Source organism: Typha angustifolia, chromosome 3, assembly GCF_048772165.1.
Source record: "Typha angustifolia cultivar Huaian chromosome 3, ASM4877216v1, whole genome shotgun sequence".
NCBI lineage: Eukaryota > Viridiplantae > Streptophyta > Magnoliopsida > Poales > Typhaceae > Typha > Typha angustifolia.
Window position 1 is genome coordinate 100,683 of NC_133241.1, and position 20,850 is coordinate 121,532.

The following is a 20,850-nucleotide window of genomic DNA, read 5'->3' on the forward strand; positions in this document are numbered from 1 at the left end:
AACATAATTCGAATAATAATGTGGACTCTCCTAGCGTGAAGGGAGGAAGAGTCTGGAACATTGATGACTGCTGCAATTCCTAGTGATAGCACAGTGTTCATCTTTTCCTGTATGCTAGAAACAAGGAGGGTCATGCATCATTATCATAATTCATTTTAAGTAGAACTATTTATGCTTGCAAAACGGCCCAAACCCAGCATGTCACAAAAGGCTAAGTGGGTCATTCGTGCGATTAATAGGTTGCACATCTGCAGGGGAGTGCATGGCTACTCATTCGTGACCAAGTGATGAAGCGAGGGTATAGGGACGAAAAAAGGCAATCAAAGGTAAGTAATAAACTTCCGAAAATTAAGTTGAATATGTACGACAATAAACTGGAACGATTCAAGAGCCCAAAACATCATCCATGAGTAAGACATTTTCCATTTTAAAATAAAAATCCATTACAGGAGGACTGTCTTAATAATATGTTCAACAAGTTTCTAACAACACAAATTCAGACACAATAATAGATGCATTGTGTACAGGCAGTCAAATTATAAAAGTTTTAATTAATTCAACACTGGAGCTACAAAGCTCAGTAGTCATCGCCTCGCGAAATGACTTCCTTACAAGTAGGGCGGAGCAAAATGGTGTGCTCAAACTGCGATACATAGCTCCCTTTCACATCACAGAGAGGTGGGTATGGCTGCAGAGTGAATGTAGACAATGTCAGTGAATGCACCTTCACCATTCATCATCCATGAAACATCAACCTCTACTATGTATAATATCAAATTTATGGAAATGTAGAATCAACAACATATAAGACTCAAGTAATAAAAAGGAAGATGAGCTATACAAGGAATTTGCTGAACCACATAAATTTTTTCCACAAATCTCTTTTATTTTCCTCACATTGCTCTTGATCCAGCATTCTATACTTGCCAGAGGTTCAAATTCTTTTTCTTCTAAAATTACCAACGTGAAAACTCAGCTGAGTATATTTTTCCAAAGAAAGTCCTGCATGCATGGGTTTAATGTTGAGCATTAACTCTACATCAATTTCACCAGTCCATCCTGTAATAGAAGTGTAGTTGGCCCAACCTAGCATTGTTTTTTCTAGGAAGTCTTCTGCACGATGCATCAGCAGGATAAACTCTGTAGTTTTTTTTTTCAAAATTTAAATAACAATTATTGTTTTGGAAGTGATTTAGGCTATTTTAGCTGGGGTTAATTATAATTCGTAAGTTAGGAGGGGCCTTATAAATTAATAACTTAAGCTACATTTTATGGGAAAGACAAAATTTCAACATTAGTTGTGTATTGGCCAAAACAATGAACAGTATGTACAGAAAGTACTTGCATATGGACTACTACTTAAAAAAAAATATGTCAACATTGAGAAAGAACTCGTCGCAGATACTCCAATCAAAATCATACTAATAATCAACTATATTTATAAGCCTTGATGCTAATGAAATTAAAGCATGCATCTATGATGCACTGAGTATCATCAGCAGGGTAGCAACCAAAAGATCAACTTAAACACAAACCAACACCTCACAGGAAGATATGCTATCAAGTGCACTTCCTATTCGTCTACTGCATGATAAGAAGTACAAAAAACAACGTTGCGCCAATATGATATACCTGAACTATACCAGCATCACTTAGATTTTTCAGTGCCATAAGATACTTGGTTTCTCCAATGCGGTCCAAGTAACGCCTGCAAAAAGCCAACGTCGAAAAATGCTTGTTGATTGTTGTAAGAAGCTGCTTTGCTCTAGGCAATCTTAGCGGTATGTGTCCAACATCAAAGTTTTTCATGTAATGACTGCATTCCAAGTCCTCCCTAACATATCCTTTTCCTGAAAATTGCAAATGAACATGAGTTTCTATTAGGTAACTGTAATATCTGCTTAAATAACAATCAATTAAGACCCACTTTAAAAGGAATTCATTGCTTGTTGACATACAGCTTTTTGGAAACATAAGCCTCAAAACTAGCCAATCCTATCTAGGTTCACACCCACTATAAATGCACACTAGCAGGAGATGGATACCAATCCCTAGAACCAAAACTGCTCTAAGCCTATTATAGAACTATTCTAGTAAAAAAATTACTTGCATGTTTGAATAACTGCAAGTACAGAAAATAACTGTGAGGCTTAATTTCAGCACCCAACAACCTAATCATTAGTATTGAAGTACATGCGGTCATATTACCTGTAGATGCAAATGTTTCAATTGCAAAAAACTCTCCTTCCTCCATTTTTGTCTGCTCTCCACCTTTTACAATTGGAACAGATTTTCCAGCATGGATTTGATATGGCCCAATGCTGTGCCCATTCAGGTTTCGCACACTTTTAACTACAACAAACAGGTGGAATCTTTAACTTATGATCAATGAAATGAATTTATGAAGGAAATATACAATAAGCTTCAATATTTGTAGAGTAACTTAACAGCAAATGTTGCAAATCTATTTACTAATAAAGCTGTCAATTTAGCTGTTTGTTCGCAAAGAATTGTGTTCAACTTGAATAGCTATATATATATATATATATATATATATATATATATATATATAAAATCTTGACCTTCATACTCAAATCTAATAGTTGACAGGAAATCTAGCTATTAGATTGAGATTTAATGGTTAGATACTTAGATCTTTACTTTCATAAGTTACGAGTTTAATCCTAGCCAATTGAGCTGAGCTATGAACAAGCTCAACTTAGCTTGCCAAGCCAAACAAGCTGAACACTAGCTGGCTTGAATTTCTTTTGAGCCGAACACGACCTAGTATTTCAGTTCGTTCACTTTGGCTCGTGATTGAGTTCAATCAATTTAATTCATATATTATCAAAATTCTAATGCTTCTTTGATGAGGAAGTGTAGGCTGCAACATCAATACTGCACTGCCAAATAACAGTAAGACAAGTCCTTTACATTGAAACAACTTCGAAGAAAACAAATACAGCATCAGCATCCAATAAACAGATGATTTGCCATGCATAAGCACAACATGACCATAAATCACAATTACACACCTTGGAACACCTTTCCATTAATTTCAACCTCATATGATTCCATGACCTCTTGGATTGCAGCACCAACATCACAGAGTCGTACATCAATTCCAGATTCCTAGACAATAAGATGAAATAATTGATATTACAGTATTGGGAAGTGATGCACCAGAAAGTAAACTACTTTTGCAGAAAATTTGATTTCCATTGAAGCTATCCTGAACATATTATATGGCACTATGTTGGTTGATTGATCAGTTTTTATTATTGTCTCACAGATAGAAGTCAACAACACTTCATGAGATGAAAATATGAAATAAATGACAGTCAGGAATATCAGGAAATAAGAACCAAGGTATATAAGAGATTACTCCGGTAAGTCACAAGGATACAACATTAGTACCTCGCTGATGATATCCAGTATGTAACGCATTGTTCTTACAACTTGAGCATTATCTCTAAAACAATGTTATGTCCACATCTACATATCTGGTTTCTGGGTAAGGCAGCATCCACTTTACACCATAAGTTCTTAAAAAGAATGTATCCTTGATGCAGACGCACAGTCAGTTGCATTTATGAGGTACTATATTAGATATTGTGCAGCCATTCTTGAGACGGCAAACTGTCTCCCTGACCTGGTTTTTACTTATTTTTTCTGTAATTGGTAGCTTGGCAAGAAATATCTGAATACTTCATTTTAGATAGTAGGTTATTAGCGGTTCAAGGTTGGGCTCGGTCCGGCTCCGCTTGAATAAGGCTTGAGTTCAAAAAGTTATAAAGCTCAAAATTAATTTCAAACCAAGCTTAAGGTGGAGCCAACTCACTCAGGCTCCGCACGTTTACACCCCTATCTACAAGAATGTTGAAAATAGTGGGCATTCTATAGCCTCTATCTACATTATAGAACAAAGGACTTACCAAAACAAGAGAAGCTGAACTTTTCAAAGCACGTCAAACAAACTAAAGACAAGGTGAAGAACATTACCTTAACCCCAGTATTTGTAGCTTCTCTTGAAGCTTCAAGCAATGGAGTGAACATGGGATTAAATGCCACCGTGAATGCACAATCAACTATATGCCCTGCAATAGGTCATTGCAATATGTTGGTTAAAAGAACAAATTAAATGCCAGTATCTGGCATGGCAGAATTAAACCAGGGAAAATGCAAGTAGAGAGTTTGATGCTACCATCCACTTGTGTTCCAAAGTCTAGCTTCATCACATCATCATACTGGAGCACAGTTTTATCACCAGAATTTGGGGTCCAATGAGCTGCAACCCTATTAAGTTGGTCATCATCGAGTCAATGTTAATTGACCAACCAAAAGTAACTAGGATGTAAAAGATATAAAGTACCAATTTAAGGAGCATCCTGTAGGAAAGGCAATGCCTGCTTGGAGTCCATTCTCTTTGATAAGCTTCCGCACCATATTTTCCAAAGTCTCACACAGGTCAACCATCAAAATTCCAGGCTTCAAAATACTCCTGATATACTTCCGCACCTAAGAATTAGTAACAATATCCTGTCACTACTAGGTAAAGCTAGATCCATTTACTACTTACAGCAATGAATCTAAGCCTTGTGCTAATGTAAAATTAACAGTCAATGGCAAAGACGAGGTGCCTGTTGGAATTGTTTAGAAACCCTAACCTGTCTATGAACTTCCGCTGCTCGTCGAACGGAATTGTAAATTGGCTTCTGTAGCCGCTCCAGTTCCCTCTTTTCCTCAGATGTTGTTCTCCACAAATTACTGGTCAGAAGTAACTAACTTATTATGGAGTCCAGTAACTCACAGATTACTCACAAACAGTTCCATGAGCTGCTTAATGTATCTAGGTCCAGAAATCAACAACTCCTATCTTCTAGCAAGTTATTAAAATGATAAGACAATTATCTATAAGCAGACGAACAAAAACAAAATTTCAACTTAACTAATATTGGTAGAAGAATGGCATTAAGTTAAATGGTAGTAGGCTAAGTAATACAGGGAGATTCTGGTTAAGGGTGCCCAGCATTGCTTGAAATACATTTAAAGTAATACAAAGAAAGTATGTCATCTACTCCTAGACTTTTAAAGTTTCAACATTCAAGAACTCAGGAAAAATAGTTGCACAAATGGAAAGAGGAAATTTAGATGAAGCACAACTCGCTCTCCATAACAGTATTATCTCTACCTCCACAAAGTACAAAGAAATGAATGTGGGAAAATAATATTATGACTGCCCATCATCACCATAACAAGTTCCCTTTTCTTCACTTGGATACAGCTCAAAAATCACAAAATCTAATTCGGCTATCCACAGAGACACCTAACTACCTATGCAATTGATCTTCATGCGTAGAGCAACATAGCCTAAATTACATAGGCACAGAACTTTCAAAGCCTCACAAAAGTCATCATGCAGAAAAATATGTAAACATCATCCATAAAACTAGAAGGGTCATGCTCATAACCCACTTGTGTCCAAGCAAAAGAATGTAAAAGAACATTCAATTCTAAATTTCTGAGTATTACCACTTGAGTGTGTAACATTCTCACCAAACCATTAATAAGTTCAGGACATTTCAGCTTTGATGGCAAAAAATTAGGCTCCTTGGTAATAAGTTTCTTTGTTTATGATCACATACCTTCTCTTCTTTGGATACTTCTGTTACTTTCTAATTTCCTTTGCAATAACTTCAAGGTCCTAACACCTTAACTCCATATGATTGTAATAAGTCAACTCAGCCAATATGGAAGAGGCCCTATTTTGTTAACCCCCGCATACTTTGTGTAAGACAACATGTAAAAGCTTATAAAGCACAGCGCAGAACCTATATTTATCATATATGGAGAAAATCCGCAATAAATTAGAAAAGCAGAGGTTAAGGAATTAACTGATTACATTGGCAATCTAAAGAGCAATAGGCACTATAGAACCATGCTTTTCATATGTGTATCAGCAAACACAAGTAGGTCTCTTGAAAACATAAATCCTTTTCAATGATGAAACTACGAAAATAACTCCTCAATACTAATCAAAGCTAAACAATGTCACACACACACACACACACACACACACACACACACTCACTCAACTCTCACTGTCTCAACATTCCATTGAGAAACTATGACAAGAATAACAGTACATTACTTCAATCAATTTATTCCTGAGATCAATACATATTATAGGTAAAAAAGTAGAAATATAGTAATGATTAAGCTAATACTAAAGAGGTTGTCCAACATAATAGTAATAGTAAAAATCAATTACTTGGAGAATGCAAACCATGAAAAATAACAAAAATATGGCACATTGGATGTTAATAACAACTAATTGAAGTACAGAAAACTATGCTTACTCATCCTTGTACTGTTGGACTTCACCCTCAGGAAATTCCTCAGAAGGAAAGAGTTCATCAACAGGAATTGACGGAGGATCAGTCTGCTCAAGAGGTTCTTTCTTTTTCCTATACACATAAAAAAAACACATAACTGAACCAACATTGGTCCAAACTTTTAAGGCTAACCTAAGAAAACTTACTTAGCTCTGCTCTTCTTCTTTTTCTTCTTCCCAGATTCTGGTTTTAGAAATTCAACATGTACTTAGACATAGAACAATTGAGAAGCTACAGTTACAACAAAATAAACTGCGCTAACAGATAAATACAACAGACAGATGCAAAAAATTAAACTAATGTAGCTTTGTCAGTATAATGAAACATTAAAATTAGATTGATAAAAATTTGTATCAAGCCCAATGTCCATGCATATGATTCTTATATTCTAATGGAATGCAGCTATCAATAAGATGCTTTGTATATAACAAGTCAAAGCACTAAAATATAGCATTGAAATCACAGCAGGAATATAAAGGACTCTTGAAACCAAGGAGAAACAGAGCATAGCTTGAAATAAATTAAAAACCAGGATCTAATCAGTTCTATTATCAGCATTTTCTGCATAAGAGATGAACACGGAGAATAGATTTTGGCCATTCATTAGACCAGATTGCAACTTATTATTATTTTATTACTGGAGTATAACAAAGTGCTTCTCACCCTTTTGACAGCTCAGCCATTAGATTGACAAAATGTTGCAGGTCCAATAGCTAATCATCAACAGAAGCATGCTTAGGAAGGACATCATGAGTTTTAGCAGCAAGTCCATAAATGACAAGTGGAAAGAAATTCAGTAGCACCCATAGGCTTGCCATAGTTGGATGATTACAATGTCACATTGCTCCATAAGCATTTTACTTTAGCTCTCACATAAATTGCAGTATTGCACTAACATATTTTCCCCATAAAAAATGATGCAGTAAACACTAAGTTAACAGATCTTGGCAGCCATAAAACAGAGAAAATATGATCAATCAACAGCACCTCATGAGTCACTTCTTAAAGGTGGGGCCAAAACATATTAGATGTTACTTTGTTACTAAACTGAATTACTAACTAGTTCCAACGATGGCCATACCAGACCGGCACGCCTTTGGCACATTTTTATTTAAAATTTTTAATATTTTTGAGTCTTCGACATATCAATCTTCAATTTTTTATTATATTATAAAGCTTATAATAGAATCTTTTATCTTTAGATTATTTTTGTAAATGACTTATTTTATCAAAGATATAACAATAGTAAAATAGAAAATTATTCAACAATTCATTAAAACTAATATTAATAATTAAACTCTCCATAATATGATTAAAATATAAAAAAATTAAAAATAGGCTCCACACAACGTAACATATTTGTCACATAATAATAAAAGGTCCTCAAAATATTTCAGATTTATTACTCTAATGGATGCATTTCGGATCAATAAAATCCATTTTGAACCTCACGTGACTTGTACCAATCGGCACACATCCGCGCCAGCCAGCATTGGGGTGTGTCACTGGCACACCCCATGCTAGGCAAGTGCCGGTCAACACGCCCTTGCTAACTACTACATGGTTCACTGCCTATTATAAATTTATTAATACATTGTCCGCAAAAATAGCACAGCCAAGTCAAATATAGATGAAACAACATGAATTTAGAAGAGTATAAGTATGTTACCTGGTAATTCATCTTGAGTTGAACCATTTACTTGCTGTTCTTCTTCATTGTCTACCACGGAAGACTGGGACAGGGAACCCTTACCATTGTTATCTGTCAGATTTGAACCATTTCTTTCTTTTGACAAAATTTCTGATGATTTCGTATTAATGACCTTAGTCAAGCACCCCTGCATTAAAAAACTTTTAATGCCTCAAGTAATTTGCATGAGCATACTATGGCAAACATTTATACATGCAAACATATAAATATTTTAGCAGATAACAGAACATTAGTCTGAAGGGCAGCAGACTTATGACGTGCTAAAGACATATTTCAAGCTAAGGATCAGATATTTGCAAACTATAACTCAGATTCATAATGCTCCAACAGAAGGGTCAATTGATTAAGGTTAAATATAAGGAAATGGTTTTATAGAAGATTTATGGTAACCTTCACATAACCATCATTGCAGAAAACACTAAGAGCACTAATCTAAGTTTGAGTAAGTTCTTAAACAGGCCCAGAATAAATAGAATTGGTTTCACATAAGAATACCAGATAAACATATCAATAATCAAAACTCAAACAAAAAGCCAACAAAGGCCCAGAATGAGGTTATCAAGCATTACATTTGAACAGGTAACTTTTTAATAACAGTTACACAGTAGTGAGCACGTTGCTCTAATGAGTATAAGGCATATTAGACTAATGAATCCCAATCATTTGAAACTTTGAACTTCAAATTCTATTGTTAATAGTACATACATCTGAGATTTACCTCTCATCTTTCTGAAAGATTAAACAAGAATGAAAACAATTGAAGAATCCAAAGTTTATCTCATATATTTCCAAAGGATGAAACAAGAACATAAAAAAACAGGTAATGCAAAGTTTATCTCTCATATATCCAAAAGATGAAACAAGAACGAAAACAATTGAAGAAAGCATGCTCATCCAAGGAAATAAATGCCTGGAATGCAATCATCAATATGCTCTACATCTCATGAGACCCTCAGGAATCAAAGTGGATAACTAGAACTCGCAGAGAATACTAACTCCAGTTGCTGGATTTTGTCCAATATGCAACTCTTCCATGTCCTGGCCTACTTCTTGAACTTCTCCAACATCACTTCCACCCATACCTTCTCCCTTATAGTATAGAACCTCTTGTCGTAAATCTGTATTAAGAAAGAGTATGCAGTCATTCTGCGGAAAAGATTGCAGAAGTGAAATTCCATTTGAACAGTTATTTATATAAAGTTGACTAAGAATTCTAATTTCTAACATCAAATTGAGACAATATGAAAAGCTCTTCTTGCTGCTCACTTTTCTGCACTTGTGATATTTGAAATTTCCAATTAATTTCCCATGAAACCCTTGTCTTCTAGATCAAATATTGGTATTGCTCAACTTTGAAGTTGACTCATTTCTGTAACCTATGTTGTACAGAGAATATAGACTCCAACGAGATGCTTTTCTTAGCCGCTGTTTGGTTTGTGGAAGATTATATTAGAACTGAAATTCCCGTGCCTCTTATTGACAACTTAATTGTACAAATTGGCCTCTATTTCAATTGCATTTGCATCCATTTACTTGCAAAATATACTGCTGTGCCTGATTGGTTTAATTCATTGTCAAATAATCTTAATCTTACACTGTAAATTTGCTACATTAAGATATGGTCATAGAGGACTTGATATTTTTGTGTACTATTAGTTCATGGAACATATTATCAGTATTTAGAAGCAGCTTTTTTTTCCTTCAAGGTGAAATTTTCTAATGTAATCAAAGTTAATTATGATGATACCCACTACTGTAGCAAATTAAACAGATAAACTCCTCTACCACCGAAAATCTTAAAGTACCCAAAAGTACATCGCAGTCTAAAAAATTTATTCTTCATTGCAGTGATATAATCTTTATAATAATGTTTTTAAACGAGTCGCGTGGAGGCGATGGATGTTTAAGTTCTCCCAATCTGCTAACGAGAAGTACCGGATTCTCATGATGATCTAATTGTACACATTCCGAAACAAATAATAGTAGTAGTAGTAGTTAATTCGTATACCCAAAACAATTTTGTTTTAGAGCACAAACGTCAAGATTACACCAGGTATCGGTGTCGGCTAGGGAATTATTGGGTAGGGGGCCGAGTGAGGACGCGGCGATAGACCTGCAGTACCTTAGAGGAAAAATATTAGGATGAGGAGTTTGAGAGTTGAGATGATGAATAAATTCAATTCGAGGTCCGTCTGTTAGGGTTTATGGGAGCAGGTTGAGAGGCAGTTAAGAAGATAAAGACTCACCTCAGCCGCGGGTATAACCGATGAGATGAGATGAGATGGGGGTGGCGGTGGCGGTGGCGGTGGCGGTGGTAATTGGCGAGGTAGGAGACGTGATCGTCTCGGCCGCTTTGGGGACGGTGGAGCAGTGAGAGGGAGGAGGGTCGGGGAAAAGACGAGAGCTACCGTATTAATATAGGGAAGGGTTGTACCGGATCGGGTAGTTTGTAAACGGTATCCAGATCCTAACCGGGTCTATCTTTAGTTATCAACTCGATCCAGTTCCATTCTGAGTTTTTAAATATTTATATTCATATCCGATAGAATAGTATCATAGTCAATATAGGTATATCACTAGTGTAAACTACTATAAAAATAGTGACATAAAAGACTTTTATATTTAAATCTCCAATCTAATTTTAATATATATGTACTAATCGTCTATAAATTTCAGTAATTAAATCAAAATTTCTTTTTGTAAATTTAGAGAATGAATATGACATGTTGGACATTAGATTTGTATTCATAATTATAATTAGTAGATGAATAACTAAATTCGCTATTTGTTCACTATTTGTCTCTGTATTCAACAACATTTGTTGGATTGCATAATAAAAGAAGAATATTCGGTGGCTTCAACAGTATAGTTACTTTCGAAAAATAAGAACTTCTAACATTGTAGATAGCTTAACCAAACATCATCAGTAACAAGAATGGTGAGATTTGGAAGAAGTGTAAACATAGTGGGTTTTGAACTGCAAAATTCACTTAAATTCAAGGCATTATATGCAGATTTACGTTCTCTGTTTTTTAAATTTTGTTTTTAAGAGCCGCATCTCTCTTTTAATAGTCGAGTAACATTTAAACTAACAAGAGTGCACCATTCAGCATCAAGTTGCGATTTGAAACTGCATGGCAAAGGAAAAGTACGCAGCAGAGCTGATTCTTGATGCAACCTGGATTTTAATAGCCTCACAGTAACAAGAGGAAACGTAAAACACATCCCAATTGATAATTTCCGTCCACAGAATGACAAAACCAAATATCAATTTGATTACAAGTATTACAGTGCAATATAAAATTCTGGAAATGGTCCAATAGAATCAGCAAAACCATAGTATACTAAGCTTATTGATTACCATTGACAGCCAAGGCCATCTCTTATTTCCCTATTGTCAAAAGCAAGAAATTGATCAAATTCTGTTCACTTCAAATTGTTCCAAAAATATCGGTTGATCTTGTACACTGTAGATTCTTGCCTCCAAGAGTATTTGCATAACTTTAGCAGAAAAAAGACAACTTTCTTAAGCAGCATCTCACTTCCACTCATAGTTGTGCTTCATTTGATTCTCTAGCTCCTCCATGACTCATAGATGCAAAAGATAATGCTTAATAATTATGCTCTCACTGACTCGCTTGCATTTGTGTTCTTTCAATGTCAAGCTGAACTTTTGAGTTTCTCTATTTGGGTTTCATCAGCTTGATGACCTGTAAAACAAATAACTAAATTCACTTACTGACTAACATATCTCACAGCGGCAACTCTGATGCCTGGATTTCCTTTTATAAGTAAAGGTTGACATCAAGTGGGATACCAATCGGCTGATTTATCACCAGTAACCAACCGGATAATATGGCCTGAAAACTAGAAGGACAACCAGTTGCAAAATCTTGTCCATTCTTTTGACTGCCCATAACCAACTAGATAACCTGAGCTGAACAGTAGAAAAGACAGCCAGTTGTGCAGTCATGTCTATTCTACAACAGCCCAGTCTCAACCTTGAATTGTATGATTCGCAAACCCCCACATTATTTCGAGAATGCTCAGAGCCTCATTTTCAAGCAAAAGCTTTACAGAGTTGCCATTTTGTGTATCAAAATACTTGAATGCACTTACAATCAATTCTCAGATGAATCAACCTGGCTCCAGAGCATTTCTGCATAAATTTTTTCCTCTTCGTTCACTTCAGGAAAATAATCAGTTGTCCCCAGGATTTCTTCCTCTTCATATGGTATATCCTCATTCATCTCTTCCAAAGGTACTGCTGCTAAAGAAAAGTCCCTTTGTGGGATAGCTGTGTCAGCCAAGGCCTCCCGCATGGCCTGTGCAGTCGCTGGCCTATCATTTTGTTGGTATTTTGGTGCGGGCATAACAAATGGCAGGGTGATGCTGTCAATATCTAATATCTTTCCACCAATTTCTTTTGCCGCATCTGATGGGGGAACAATTATAATAATGCCAACCTCATAATTGCATATATGAAGTCTTGGTTCTAAAGCAGGGCTTCCAGCATCTCTAGACATATTTGATGAAGACGATGGTAAAACAATTTGTCCCCATGCAGCTGGGCTGAAGTTGTGCGACCCACAATACACCCAACCAAATGACTGCCTACCTACTTTGGACTGGAAGCGCCTCTGACCTACCTGTTGTAGAATAGATATATCAGACCAACATTAGAGTCTCCCAATGAAAAGATCATTCATCATCTTAGAAAGATGGGTACCTTGACATGCATTGGGTATCCTACTCTATCACATGGATTAGGAACAGCATCATGAAATATATCTGCCCTTCTCAATCTTTGCCATGTTTTCTTGTAAAAAGGAACATATGAGTAGAGTAAGTCAGGTCTGCTTGTCAAAAGACTTAAAATTACCAACACTATGATACTGTTAACGAAGAAGAAAAAAGGGACAACTTTCTAGTCAAATGAAAGATCATATAGCCCCCTTGTACGCCTTCACATGAGGATGGGACTGCAAAAACTTGTGTCCATAAAGTTAAACAGCTTACCTCTGAGAAGGAAAGCAAACGCCTGGATAGCTGGATCCCGTTAGCTCCACTTATCACTCTCTTGATGGTTGGGAATAAAAGCCTAATTGATGGAGTTCTTGATTCATGATCAGCTGTCCAACAACCCCACTGAAAGAGGAACAGAAGAAATGAACTCTCAAATAAGATGATATCCAATTTAAGAAAGTAAGAAACTACTTGAGATATATTAATAAAACTTACCTCCGGATCAGATTCTTCAGAATCAGGGTATTGGGATAATCTTTTGCCAGCTGCTGCAGAGAAGGCAGCAAGAAACTGTGTATTGACTGAAGTTCCAATTGAGGAAGAACCTTTGAAAGAATCAGAGAAAGGGTTAAGACAACCAACACACAAGGCAAATTTAATTGAGCAAGAAATTTGCTTCCTTGTGTAATCTAGTCTCTTACCATATACAAAATCTGTCTCTAATGATTCTGGCCACCTGTAGTGAGACAGTACCTAGATAGGGAAAAATAAAATCATTATCAAAGCCTCAAAAGGATTTGTTGGTCGATCATGTGCTGTGATAGCACTAATATGACTGATTGATTCTACTATCAAGACAAGCAAACCATATGTCAGTATGACACAAGGGGATGGAGTTCTAGAAATGATCTCAAATAATGTTAGCAAAACAAAAAAAAAGTCCTAAATCTGACAAACTTCTTTATCTTATTCCCTCTTGTTACAAACAAAATTTTATTGCACCATCATTTTTACATCTTTGAATTGTTCACGTGTCTTACATATTCCAGAATTTAAGATGTAAATAATCAAATAGCAATTAATAAATGTGTTCCATGAGCTAGTAGATAAAGAGACCTAAATCTTGCATAACATGCTAAGGGCAACACCAGTACCTCTTGTAAGCGCCAAAGACCAAGGCACCTCTTAATTGAAGCAAGAAGTGAGCATAAAGAAGCAAGATGTTCAGGGATCAATCTTGATATTTCAGAAAATTTTGGTCCCTGAATTGCACAATATGCAGATACGTAAGCATATGTTTTCATCTTTGTGGATGAGTGGCAGTTGACTTCTTGCAAGAATATATTTACATGCCTCAGACACAGAAAGTAACAGCTGCACTTTTGTATTGATTCCACCAAATGCAGCTGCAAGAGCTTCTTTAGGATAAATGAATGCAGAAAAGTTGAACAATCCCAAGTCACTGAGAGGGGATACCCACTTTGCGACCTCTTTAGGCAAGAAACCTAATTGTATAGAATCTGCTTCAAAGTAGTAATAGTATTAATACTCAGAATATAAAGGTTGTAAAAGTAGTGACAGTTAGCTTCTTGAACACCAAATATATATGCTCTTTAGCAAATGGAAGTAGCACAAGCATTGTATGACTCGAGTGTCTAGATCTCTTCCCTCATTCATGCCCCTGCTACACCTATCAATAAAATTGTAAACCTCAGGAATCCCTCACAATTGGATAAATGGCCTTTCATTACAGGTAACTCAAAGCATACATGAATATTCCCCAATACCTAAATAATAGATATCCTGATAAATAGTGTTCCTTAAATCTATAAGCTTGTAGGTGGTTTTCTTACATATATAGGAATAGACTACAAAGTACAAACTTTTACCCTAAATCTTTAGAGCAAGATTTAAGTATTTAACATATTCACAGCAATTCTGTACACCTGCCAATCCATAAAGTCATCCAGAGGTGAAAAAGAACAGAACACCTTCTATCTATGGATAAGTTACAAATTATCTATGCAGCCATAGATAATTTCTAATGAAGAGAAAATCAGTCAATGGACAAGTTAACTACAAACATTGAAAGATGGAAATATGGAAGTGGTGTAACATAAAAGGTGTTATATGCGAATTTCAGATTGTCAAAGAATATTGAGATATATCTGATAATAAGAGAAATAATAAGATAATTTTCTAGCTTGACTCTACCTGTTCGAGGCAATAGAAGCAAAAAGTAAACGATACACCATCCTTGCTGAAAATTTAACCCAATGGAAAACAAGAAAATTACACTTTTGAGGTGCCCACATTCAACTGGATAATACTGCGATGCTATCTATTGCAAAAGCAGACAAGTTTTGCCAAAGACAAATGCTTTAGAACCATATAAACCCATTGTAATTTGGTTTTCGCATGGCTTAAGATGTATAATAATGATCCAACTGGTGGCCTTTTAGTATGCACGGCAAATCCTATATTTCATGTTTTCAGTAGAATATTAACATTATGGAAAATGAACCAAAGGCAAAATATAAAAACAAGTTAGAAGTTATAAAACAATCTGAACTGTGCATACCTCCTGGAGAAAATTCCACTAAATCAGACACAAGAACACTCAAAATGTATGCTTTTAAAGTATCCACATGAATATCAAGTGGATAAAAAAATCTATGTTACATGGCAAGATACAAGGTTTTGCAAAAGATCGGTTAGAACTTAGAAGCATACTGACCCATCTAATTAAGTTTTTGCATGATTTAAGCCACATCATGATGATCAAATTTCTGGATCATTAATAAAAATGCAGAATCATATTGCTTCATATATTCACTAAAATCCAAAAATTGTAAAAAATGCAGCAAAAGGAAGAAACACCAAAGCAATTATAGAGTACATAGAAAAAAAATTCCAAAGTGTGCATACCTCCAGCAGAAAATTCATCTAAATCTGCAACAAGAACACTCACAGCATTAGCATCTGCAGGTATGTTTGTATTTCTTTTCAAGAGCACCTCTATTGTCCCATTTGCGTTCTCTTGGCATGTTCCAAGGAGTGAAGCCAGCATTTTCAATTGAGCCCCATTTGAGTCACTTGAAATGCGAAAAAGATGGCTTAAACCTACTACTGATGCTTCAACAGAACCAAGAAATTTCTCAGAACCAGAATACGAACGCAAAATCTGCTTAACCTGTATATAACAATTACTATCAATCAAAAAAATATGATAACCACATCTCCATAAACCATTGATTGCCCCAAAAGTCTACCCCATACTCACACAGCATGGGCTTAGCATATATTATTGATTGTAGAATCTTAAGCTTTGTTTGCTTTGAATTTAGGGACCCTCACCGAATTGGTTTAGGGACCCCTAAACCGGTTCAGTAACCAAACATCTTTTTATTTTTTTCATATCTAATCAAGTTTACTCTCAAAAAAATTAAGACTAAAAATGAGATATCTAATCAAGTTTACTGTCCAAAAACTTCAAAACTAAAAAATGAGACTAACTAGTAAAGTTCGAACTTAACCTCAAACCAAACAAGGCCTTACAAAACAATTTCTTACAATTTTACAAATCGCACTTGGTCCTATAACAACAACACTTAGTTCTGTAGTAAATGTACACGGATGGAATAGGATTCCAATTTCTTAAGACTATACCATTAATAAGAGAGCATAATAACGACAAAAATGTAGCATATGGTTGACGCAGCATATACCATAATAGAAGACTTTTCAAAAGAAATTCCAAATGATATATTACAGTCAAAAAAAAAAGGAAAAGGAACATGAGAGCACTAGAAGTACAAGCATCAGGATAAATTTACAGCACAAGATGCACAGCGTATTGCTTATAGTTTTCTTGTAGAGAGTGTGTTAAGTACAATATACAACCATGCCATGTGCTTAGCAAGTTTGAAAAATATCCAACCTCAGAATGCCATGAAACAGACATCTTAAATTCCGAAATGACAAAAATAAGAGTTAAGTATTCTCAATAGATGACAATTTCTTTAATAGTTTTATCTTGTTTTTGCAGCACAAAAGAATGCCCTACAAGTGTTCATTAACTCCACATGATTAAAAAGACTGGATAGCTCTGTCTATGTATCCACTTCTAACTAATCTACATTGTGTTTTGGTCTTTTCTCAATCTAAACATAGATCAAATTCCGATTGTATACGCTGCATTCAATGGGATTGCACTTTATTACAAGTGTATTAACTCAATATGCTAGAACTACTTACTGATAGAACATAATTAGCCCACAAAGGACATGGACTCTTAGCATGAATTCCAGGTACTGAAGCAACCAGTTGTCCAGCAGCCCCAGCAAAGTCATACTTAGTCAACTCTTTAATCCAGTCTGCTTGGCTGGGTACATCAGTAATAAGAGATGCCATAAACCCAGCTAGTTGAGCAGCAAAGTCAGATTTTGAGTCCTCAATTGAGCCAAAAAGAACTGAATAATCTGGAGCTGTTCTGCAAGGGAAATCTTGCCACCAAACTGTATTTGTTACGTGGTCCCACTGCGAAATGTAGCTTATTTCAAAGTAAGTAGGTAATGCAAAGTAAGTAGAACAAACATGTGCCCTTAGTACGGATAAGTATGACACATTCCAAAGCAGGATGAACAGATGCACGATATAATCATGGAATCACAAATTATACGAGACGAAGAAAGGAAATTCAAGATCAGATTAAGTCACTGTAATTTAGATAGAGTTGAATAGAATATTATTTGGAAACATCATAAAGTAATCGAAGTAGTTTATGAAGAGATTTAATAGAAAATTCAGGCTAAGCCCAAATGAAGACAGTTAGGCACATAGGCAGCACCCTGCAATAAAAATTATTAAGCAACTAAGTTACACCCACTCCGCCTGCTCAGCCAGCCGCACCCATGCAACATGTGAAATAAAAGAGAGGAAAAAAAACACTTTTGACAGAGAAATGGCTGCATCAACTTCCACTTAATTGACCTTTCAATTATCATGATAACATATCATTTTCACATCATAACAATCTAGAATAAGAGCCTCTTTGAGAAATTGAAGCCAAAAGAAAAAACCATGTATATTCATATTGTAAATTTGTAATACTATCGAAGACTATACACTTGATATAAGACAAGCAAGACTCTAAAAAGAAAACAAAGTGGGCCATGAAGGACCGCATCACATGATGGACAGGTGGGACCTATTATCTATTGGAATAATATTGACTTGCCCAGACCTAAATGGATAGCATCACTCTCTAAAGGTATGGAGTCAAAGAGAAGTGGATGGATAGGATCAGAATGAGATCAACTAATTGGGCCCTAGCAAAATGTGATTTATATATATCAAACTTATTCGCCCGCATTGATTGGCATGACTATGCAACCGCCTTAAGATAGAGCTAGAAATGATGATTCACATAACCAATGCAAGGCTTTAGGCAAAGCCAGCCCATTAAGAAGGGATTACTTTGTTATAAGCTCGAGCATTGCTAAGAGAATGGAAAATGATCAAAGAAATGGACAGACTGAACATAAAGATATAAAATGGACTTGTAGCATGTCTCACCTTTACATGTCACACATTATATAGTAGAAAGAAATACTAATCTGTGACAGAGTTAAATAAAAAATAGTAACAAGAATAGTAGAGCACTTTCCAAGCCCACTAGACGGACCAACAAAGAAGTCAATGCATATTTACCAACGAAAACAAAATGCGAGAAAGTTGATTCAGATGGTATTATAAAAAGTAATAACATCGTACAAATACAAAGAGAACACGAGTCAGTCCACATAATCATGATATGGTATCAAGTGGTCACCTGCTTTGGAACTAGATTGGCAGAAGTTATAACAACACGAACACTATCCTCCCTTTGCAAGAAAAAAAATTTTGGATGATGGCAAGCAACACCTTGCTTGTTGCGGTCTTTCCCAAAGGCTATTACATCAGGAAATGGAGGGTATCTTCAAAATAAAATCATATATATGTCAAAAATTATGGCTGTAGAAAGGTGTCGATTATTATTTTCTAGATTCGACATGTCTTAGAAAAAACTTAGTAAGGTCTACGTACACCAACAATAAGTTCGGATAACTTAAATATGGTATTAATGTTCTGCTTTCACGGTTAGCACTCCAACATCTTTCGCTGCTATGACATGCAATTGTCACTGGCAGATGGTTTGGGATTTTACAAGAGGAGAGAAACCTGAAAGGCATGACAGTACGAAAAATCTAATCATGGTGAGCAATTTGGAGTCAATTACATGGTGAGGTAAGTGAGTAACGTCAACAATCAGATATGAGGACGTGGACATACCATGAAGCATCAGAAGTAAATGTTGCAATAAAAATCCGCAGAAGACTTCCTACAGGATGGAGAAGCTGTGGCAACGTAACTCCTGTGCATTGGTCTGCTGCGCCAGGGTCAATACCTTTAAGGCGATTTAGAAAGAATGTCTTACCATCTGAATAACAATCAACAGCCGCATCCTTATTGGGATATGTGTGGCGACTAATTTTCTCACTTTCTACTGCTAAGTGGATACGTGGGTTTATAAATCCGCTACTCACAACAAGATTTTGTTTGCATCCATGCGAACAGGTCTCCTCACATCCATCATTTGTGTGGCTGTTGTCCAAACTGGAGCATTCTTTTGAATCTGAAACTACATTACTTGCGGCCTGATGCTCCTTGGCATTCACATCAATGTTAGCACCTTTGGTCCCATTAACCAAATGGAATGAATTCCTCAAATAGGAAACTGGATCCGAACACTCTAATATGTTTCTCAATTGTCCTAAAAGTAGCTCTGCCCTCGGGACAACATCATCGAACCCTAACTTGGCCTCCGGAAATAACAAATCACCTGTATCAAACCTTTTATATTCACTTGACAAAAGAATCCTCTCCACAGTAAAGCCATACTTAGCTCCTCTACAGCCAATTCCTAATCCATTCCCACAACCAAATAATACCTCGTCCCCCACCTTGAGTTCCGCGACAATGGTTCTCCGGAGCCTACGACCGTTGACGATGACTCCGTTCAAAGAAACCCTAGGGCTAGACCCTAAGCATACAGCCGACCGTAACCGCTGCCTGATATCTTCAATATCACAACTTTGAGAAGGAAAGAAGCCATCAAGCAATCTAAGCCTGTGATCGGAGCCATCGAGGAAGATCTGGCAGTGGCGCCTGCTGACGCAGCTGCCGCCGAGAACGATCTCACAGCGTCGTCGCTTCCGGCCGATGGTGTAGAGCCGATCCGATCTAAGGACGACTATCCTGCGGGATCGATCTGTGCCGCCGTCGAGGAGCCGGAGGTGGAAGAAACCCAATTTCTTATTACAGACTGGAAGTCTAGGATGATTCTCGGAAGGAGAAGGGTCAGCGTGGTGTAACACCATCCGTTTAACAAAAAAATTAAAAAAAAATTAAAAAAAGAAGAAGAAAAAAATCAAATCAAATCAAATCAAATCGAAGAAGAAAGTGAATCTAAAAACAAGGCGGGCGCTAGGCAAATCTCTAACATCCAATCGAGCAATAGTAAACCCTAATTCCCGCCATTCTCCAGGGAGGGAAGCGAAAAACAAATTTCTTTTGATTTTGCTCCTCCGGACCAAAACTTGGGGCTGAACTTTAAGCAGGCCGAAATCTGGCCCAAATACATGGCCCGTAAGGCGGCGTGATATAAAAAAGAGCGTCATTTAGATTTCAGGGCAGGCGGGCAGGCCCTACGTAAGGTAAGGTAGCTCTCCGACTCCATGTCCTCTCCTCTAGTCCTGTTTCAAATCGACAGATTCAATCAATTCAAAGCCCTTCCATCAACTTTTCTGCTATCATTCTCATTTTGGGCTGCAGTACTGCAAGCATCTATGGACCATTTTGGAGCGACTTACCATTAAATGACACATCATCCATCTATATATATATATATATATATATATATATATATATATGCATAAGTATGTGGTCCTCATCACT

General features: G+C 36.3%; 2 protein-coding genes across 4 annotated transcripts; both read right to left on the reverse strand.

Annotated features, from left to right (window-relative positions):
• Positions 1–407: 407 nt before the first annotated feature.
• Positions 408–10,488, reverse strand: LOC140779310 (methionine aminopeptidase 2B-like). Of its 3 annotated transcripts, none has more exons than XM_073124342.1 (14): positions 10,353–10,488; positions 10,115–10,219; positions 9,103–9,224; positions 8,065–8,233; positions 6,542–6,578; positions 6,360–6,467; positions 4,668–4,767; positions 4,373–4,518; positions 4,205–4,296; positions 4,003–4,097; positions 3,036–3,132; positions 2,209–2,352; positions 1,633–1,850; positions 408–688 (listed from the first exon to the last, which is right to left on the reverse strand). In XM_073124342.1, the coding sequence occupies exons 3-14, from the start codon at positions 9,184–9,186 to the stop codon at positions 578–580; spliced, it is 1,401 nt and encodes a 466-aa protein (XP_072980443.1). In that variant the 5' UTR covers positions 9,187–9,224; positions 10,115–10,219; positions 10,353–10,488; the 3' UTR covers positions 408–577. The 3 variants fall into 3 exon arrangements, with proteins under 3 accessions (XP_072980443.1, XP_072980448.1, XP_072980434.1); XM_073124347.1 differs by having other exon boundaries at positions 10,115–10,228; XM_073124333.1 differs by lacking the exon at positions 10,115–10,219.
• Positions 10,489–11,285: 797 nt separating this feature from the next.
• LOC140780116 (uncharacterized) lies at positions 11,286–20,532 on the reverse strand. The gene is made up of 12 exons (XM_073125468.1): positions 19,186–20,532; positions 18,940–19,074; positions 18,686–18,830; positions 17,110–17,391; positions 15,781–16,045; positions 14,206–14,372; positions 14,007–14,114; positions 13,554–13,605; positions 13,348–13,457; positions 13,126–13,254; positions 12,836–12,925; positions 11,286–12,755 (listed from the first exon to the last, which is right to left on the reverse strand). The coding sequence occupies exons 1-12, from the start codon at positions 20,271–20,273 to the stop codon at positions 12,228–12,230; spliced, it is 3,099 nt and encodes a 1,032-aa protein (XP_072981569.1). The 5' UTR covers positions 20,274–20,532; the 3' UTR covers positions 11,286–12,227.
• Between the last annotated feature and the right edge of the window lie 318 nt (positions 20,533–20,850).

Excerpts from the sequence above, each read along its gene's own strand:
- LOC140780116 (XM_073125468.1), bottom strand. The coding sequence starts at position 20,273 with ATGGTGTTACACCACGCTGACCCTTCTCCTTCCGAGAATCATCCTAGA. Across the intron at positions 18,831-18,939 it reads TATCCGAACTTATTGTTGGT|ATACCCTCCATTTCCTGATG; the intron begins GTACGTAGACCT and ends TTTATTTTGAAG. Across the intron at positions 14,373-15,780 it reads AGATGAATTTTCTGCTGGAG|ATTCTATACAATTAGGTTTC; the intron begins GTATGCACACTT and ends ACTTTGAAGCAG.
- LOC140779310 (XM_073124333.1), bottom strand. The coding sequence starts at position 9,186 with ATGGGTGGAAGTGATGTTGGAGAAGTTCAAGAAGTAGGCCAGGACATG. Across the intron at positions 6,468-6,541 it reads AAGAAGAAGAGCAGAGCTAA|GAAAAAGAAAGAACCTCTTG; the intron begins GTAAGTTTTCTT and ends TTATGTGTATAG. Across the intron at positions 4,519-4,667 it reads CAGCGGAAGTTCATAGACAG|GTGCGGAAGTATATCAGGAG; the intron begins GTTAGGGTTTCT and ends ACTAATTCTTAG.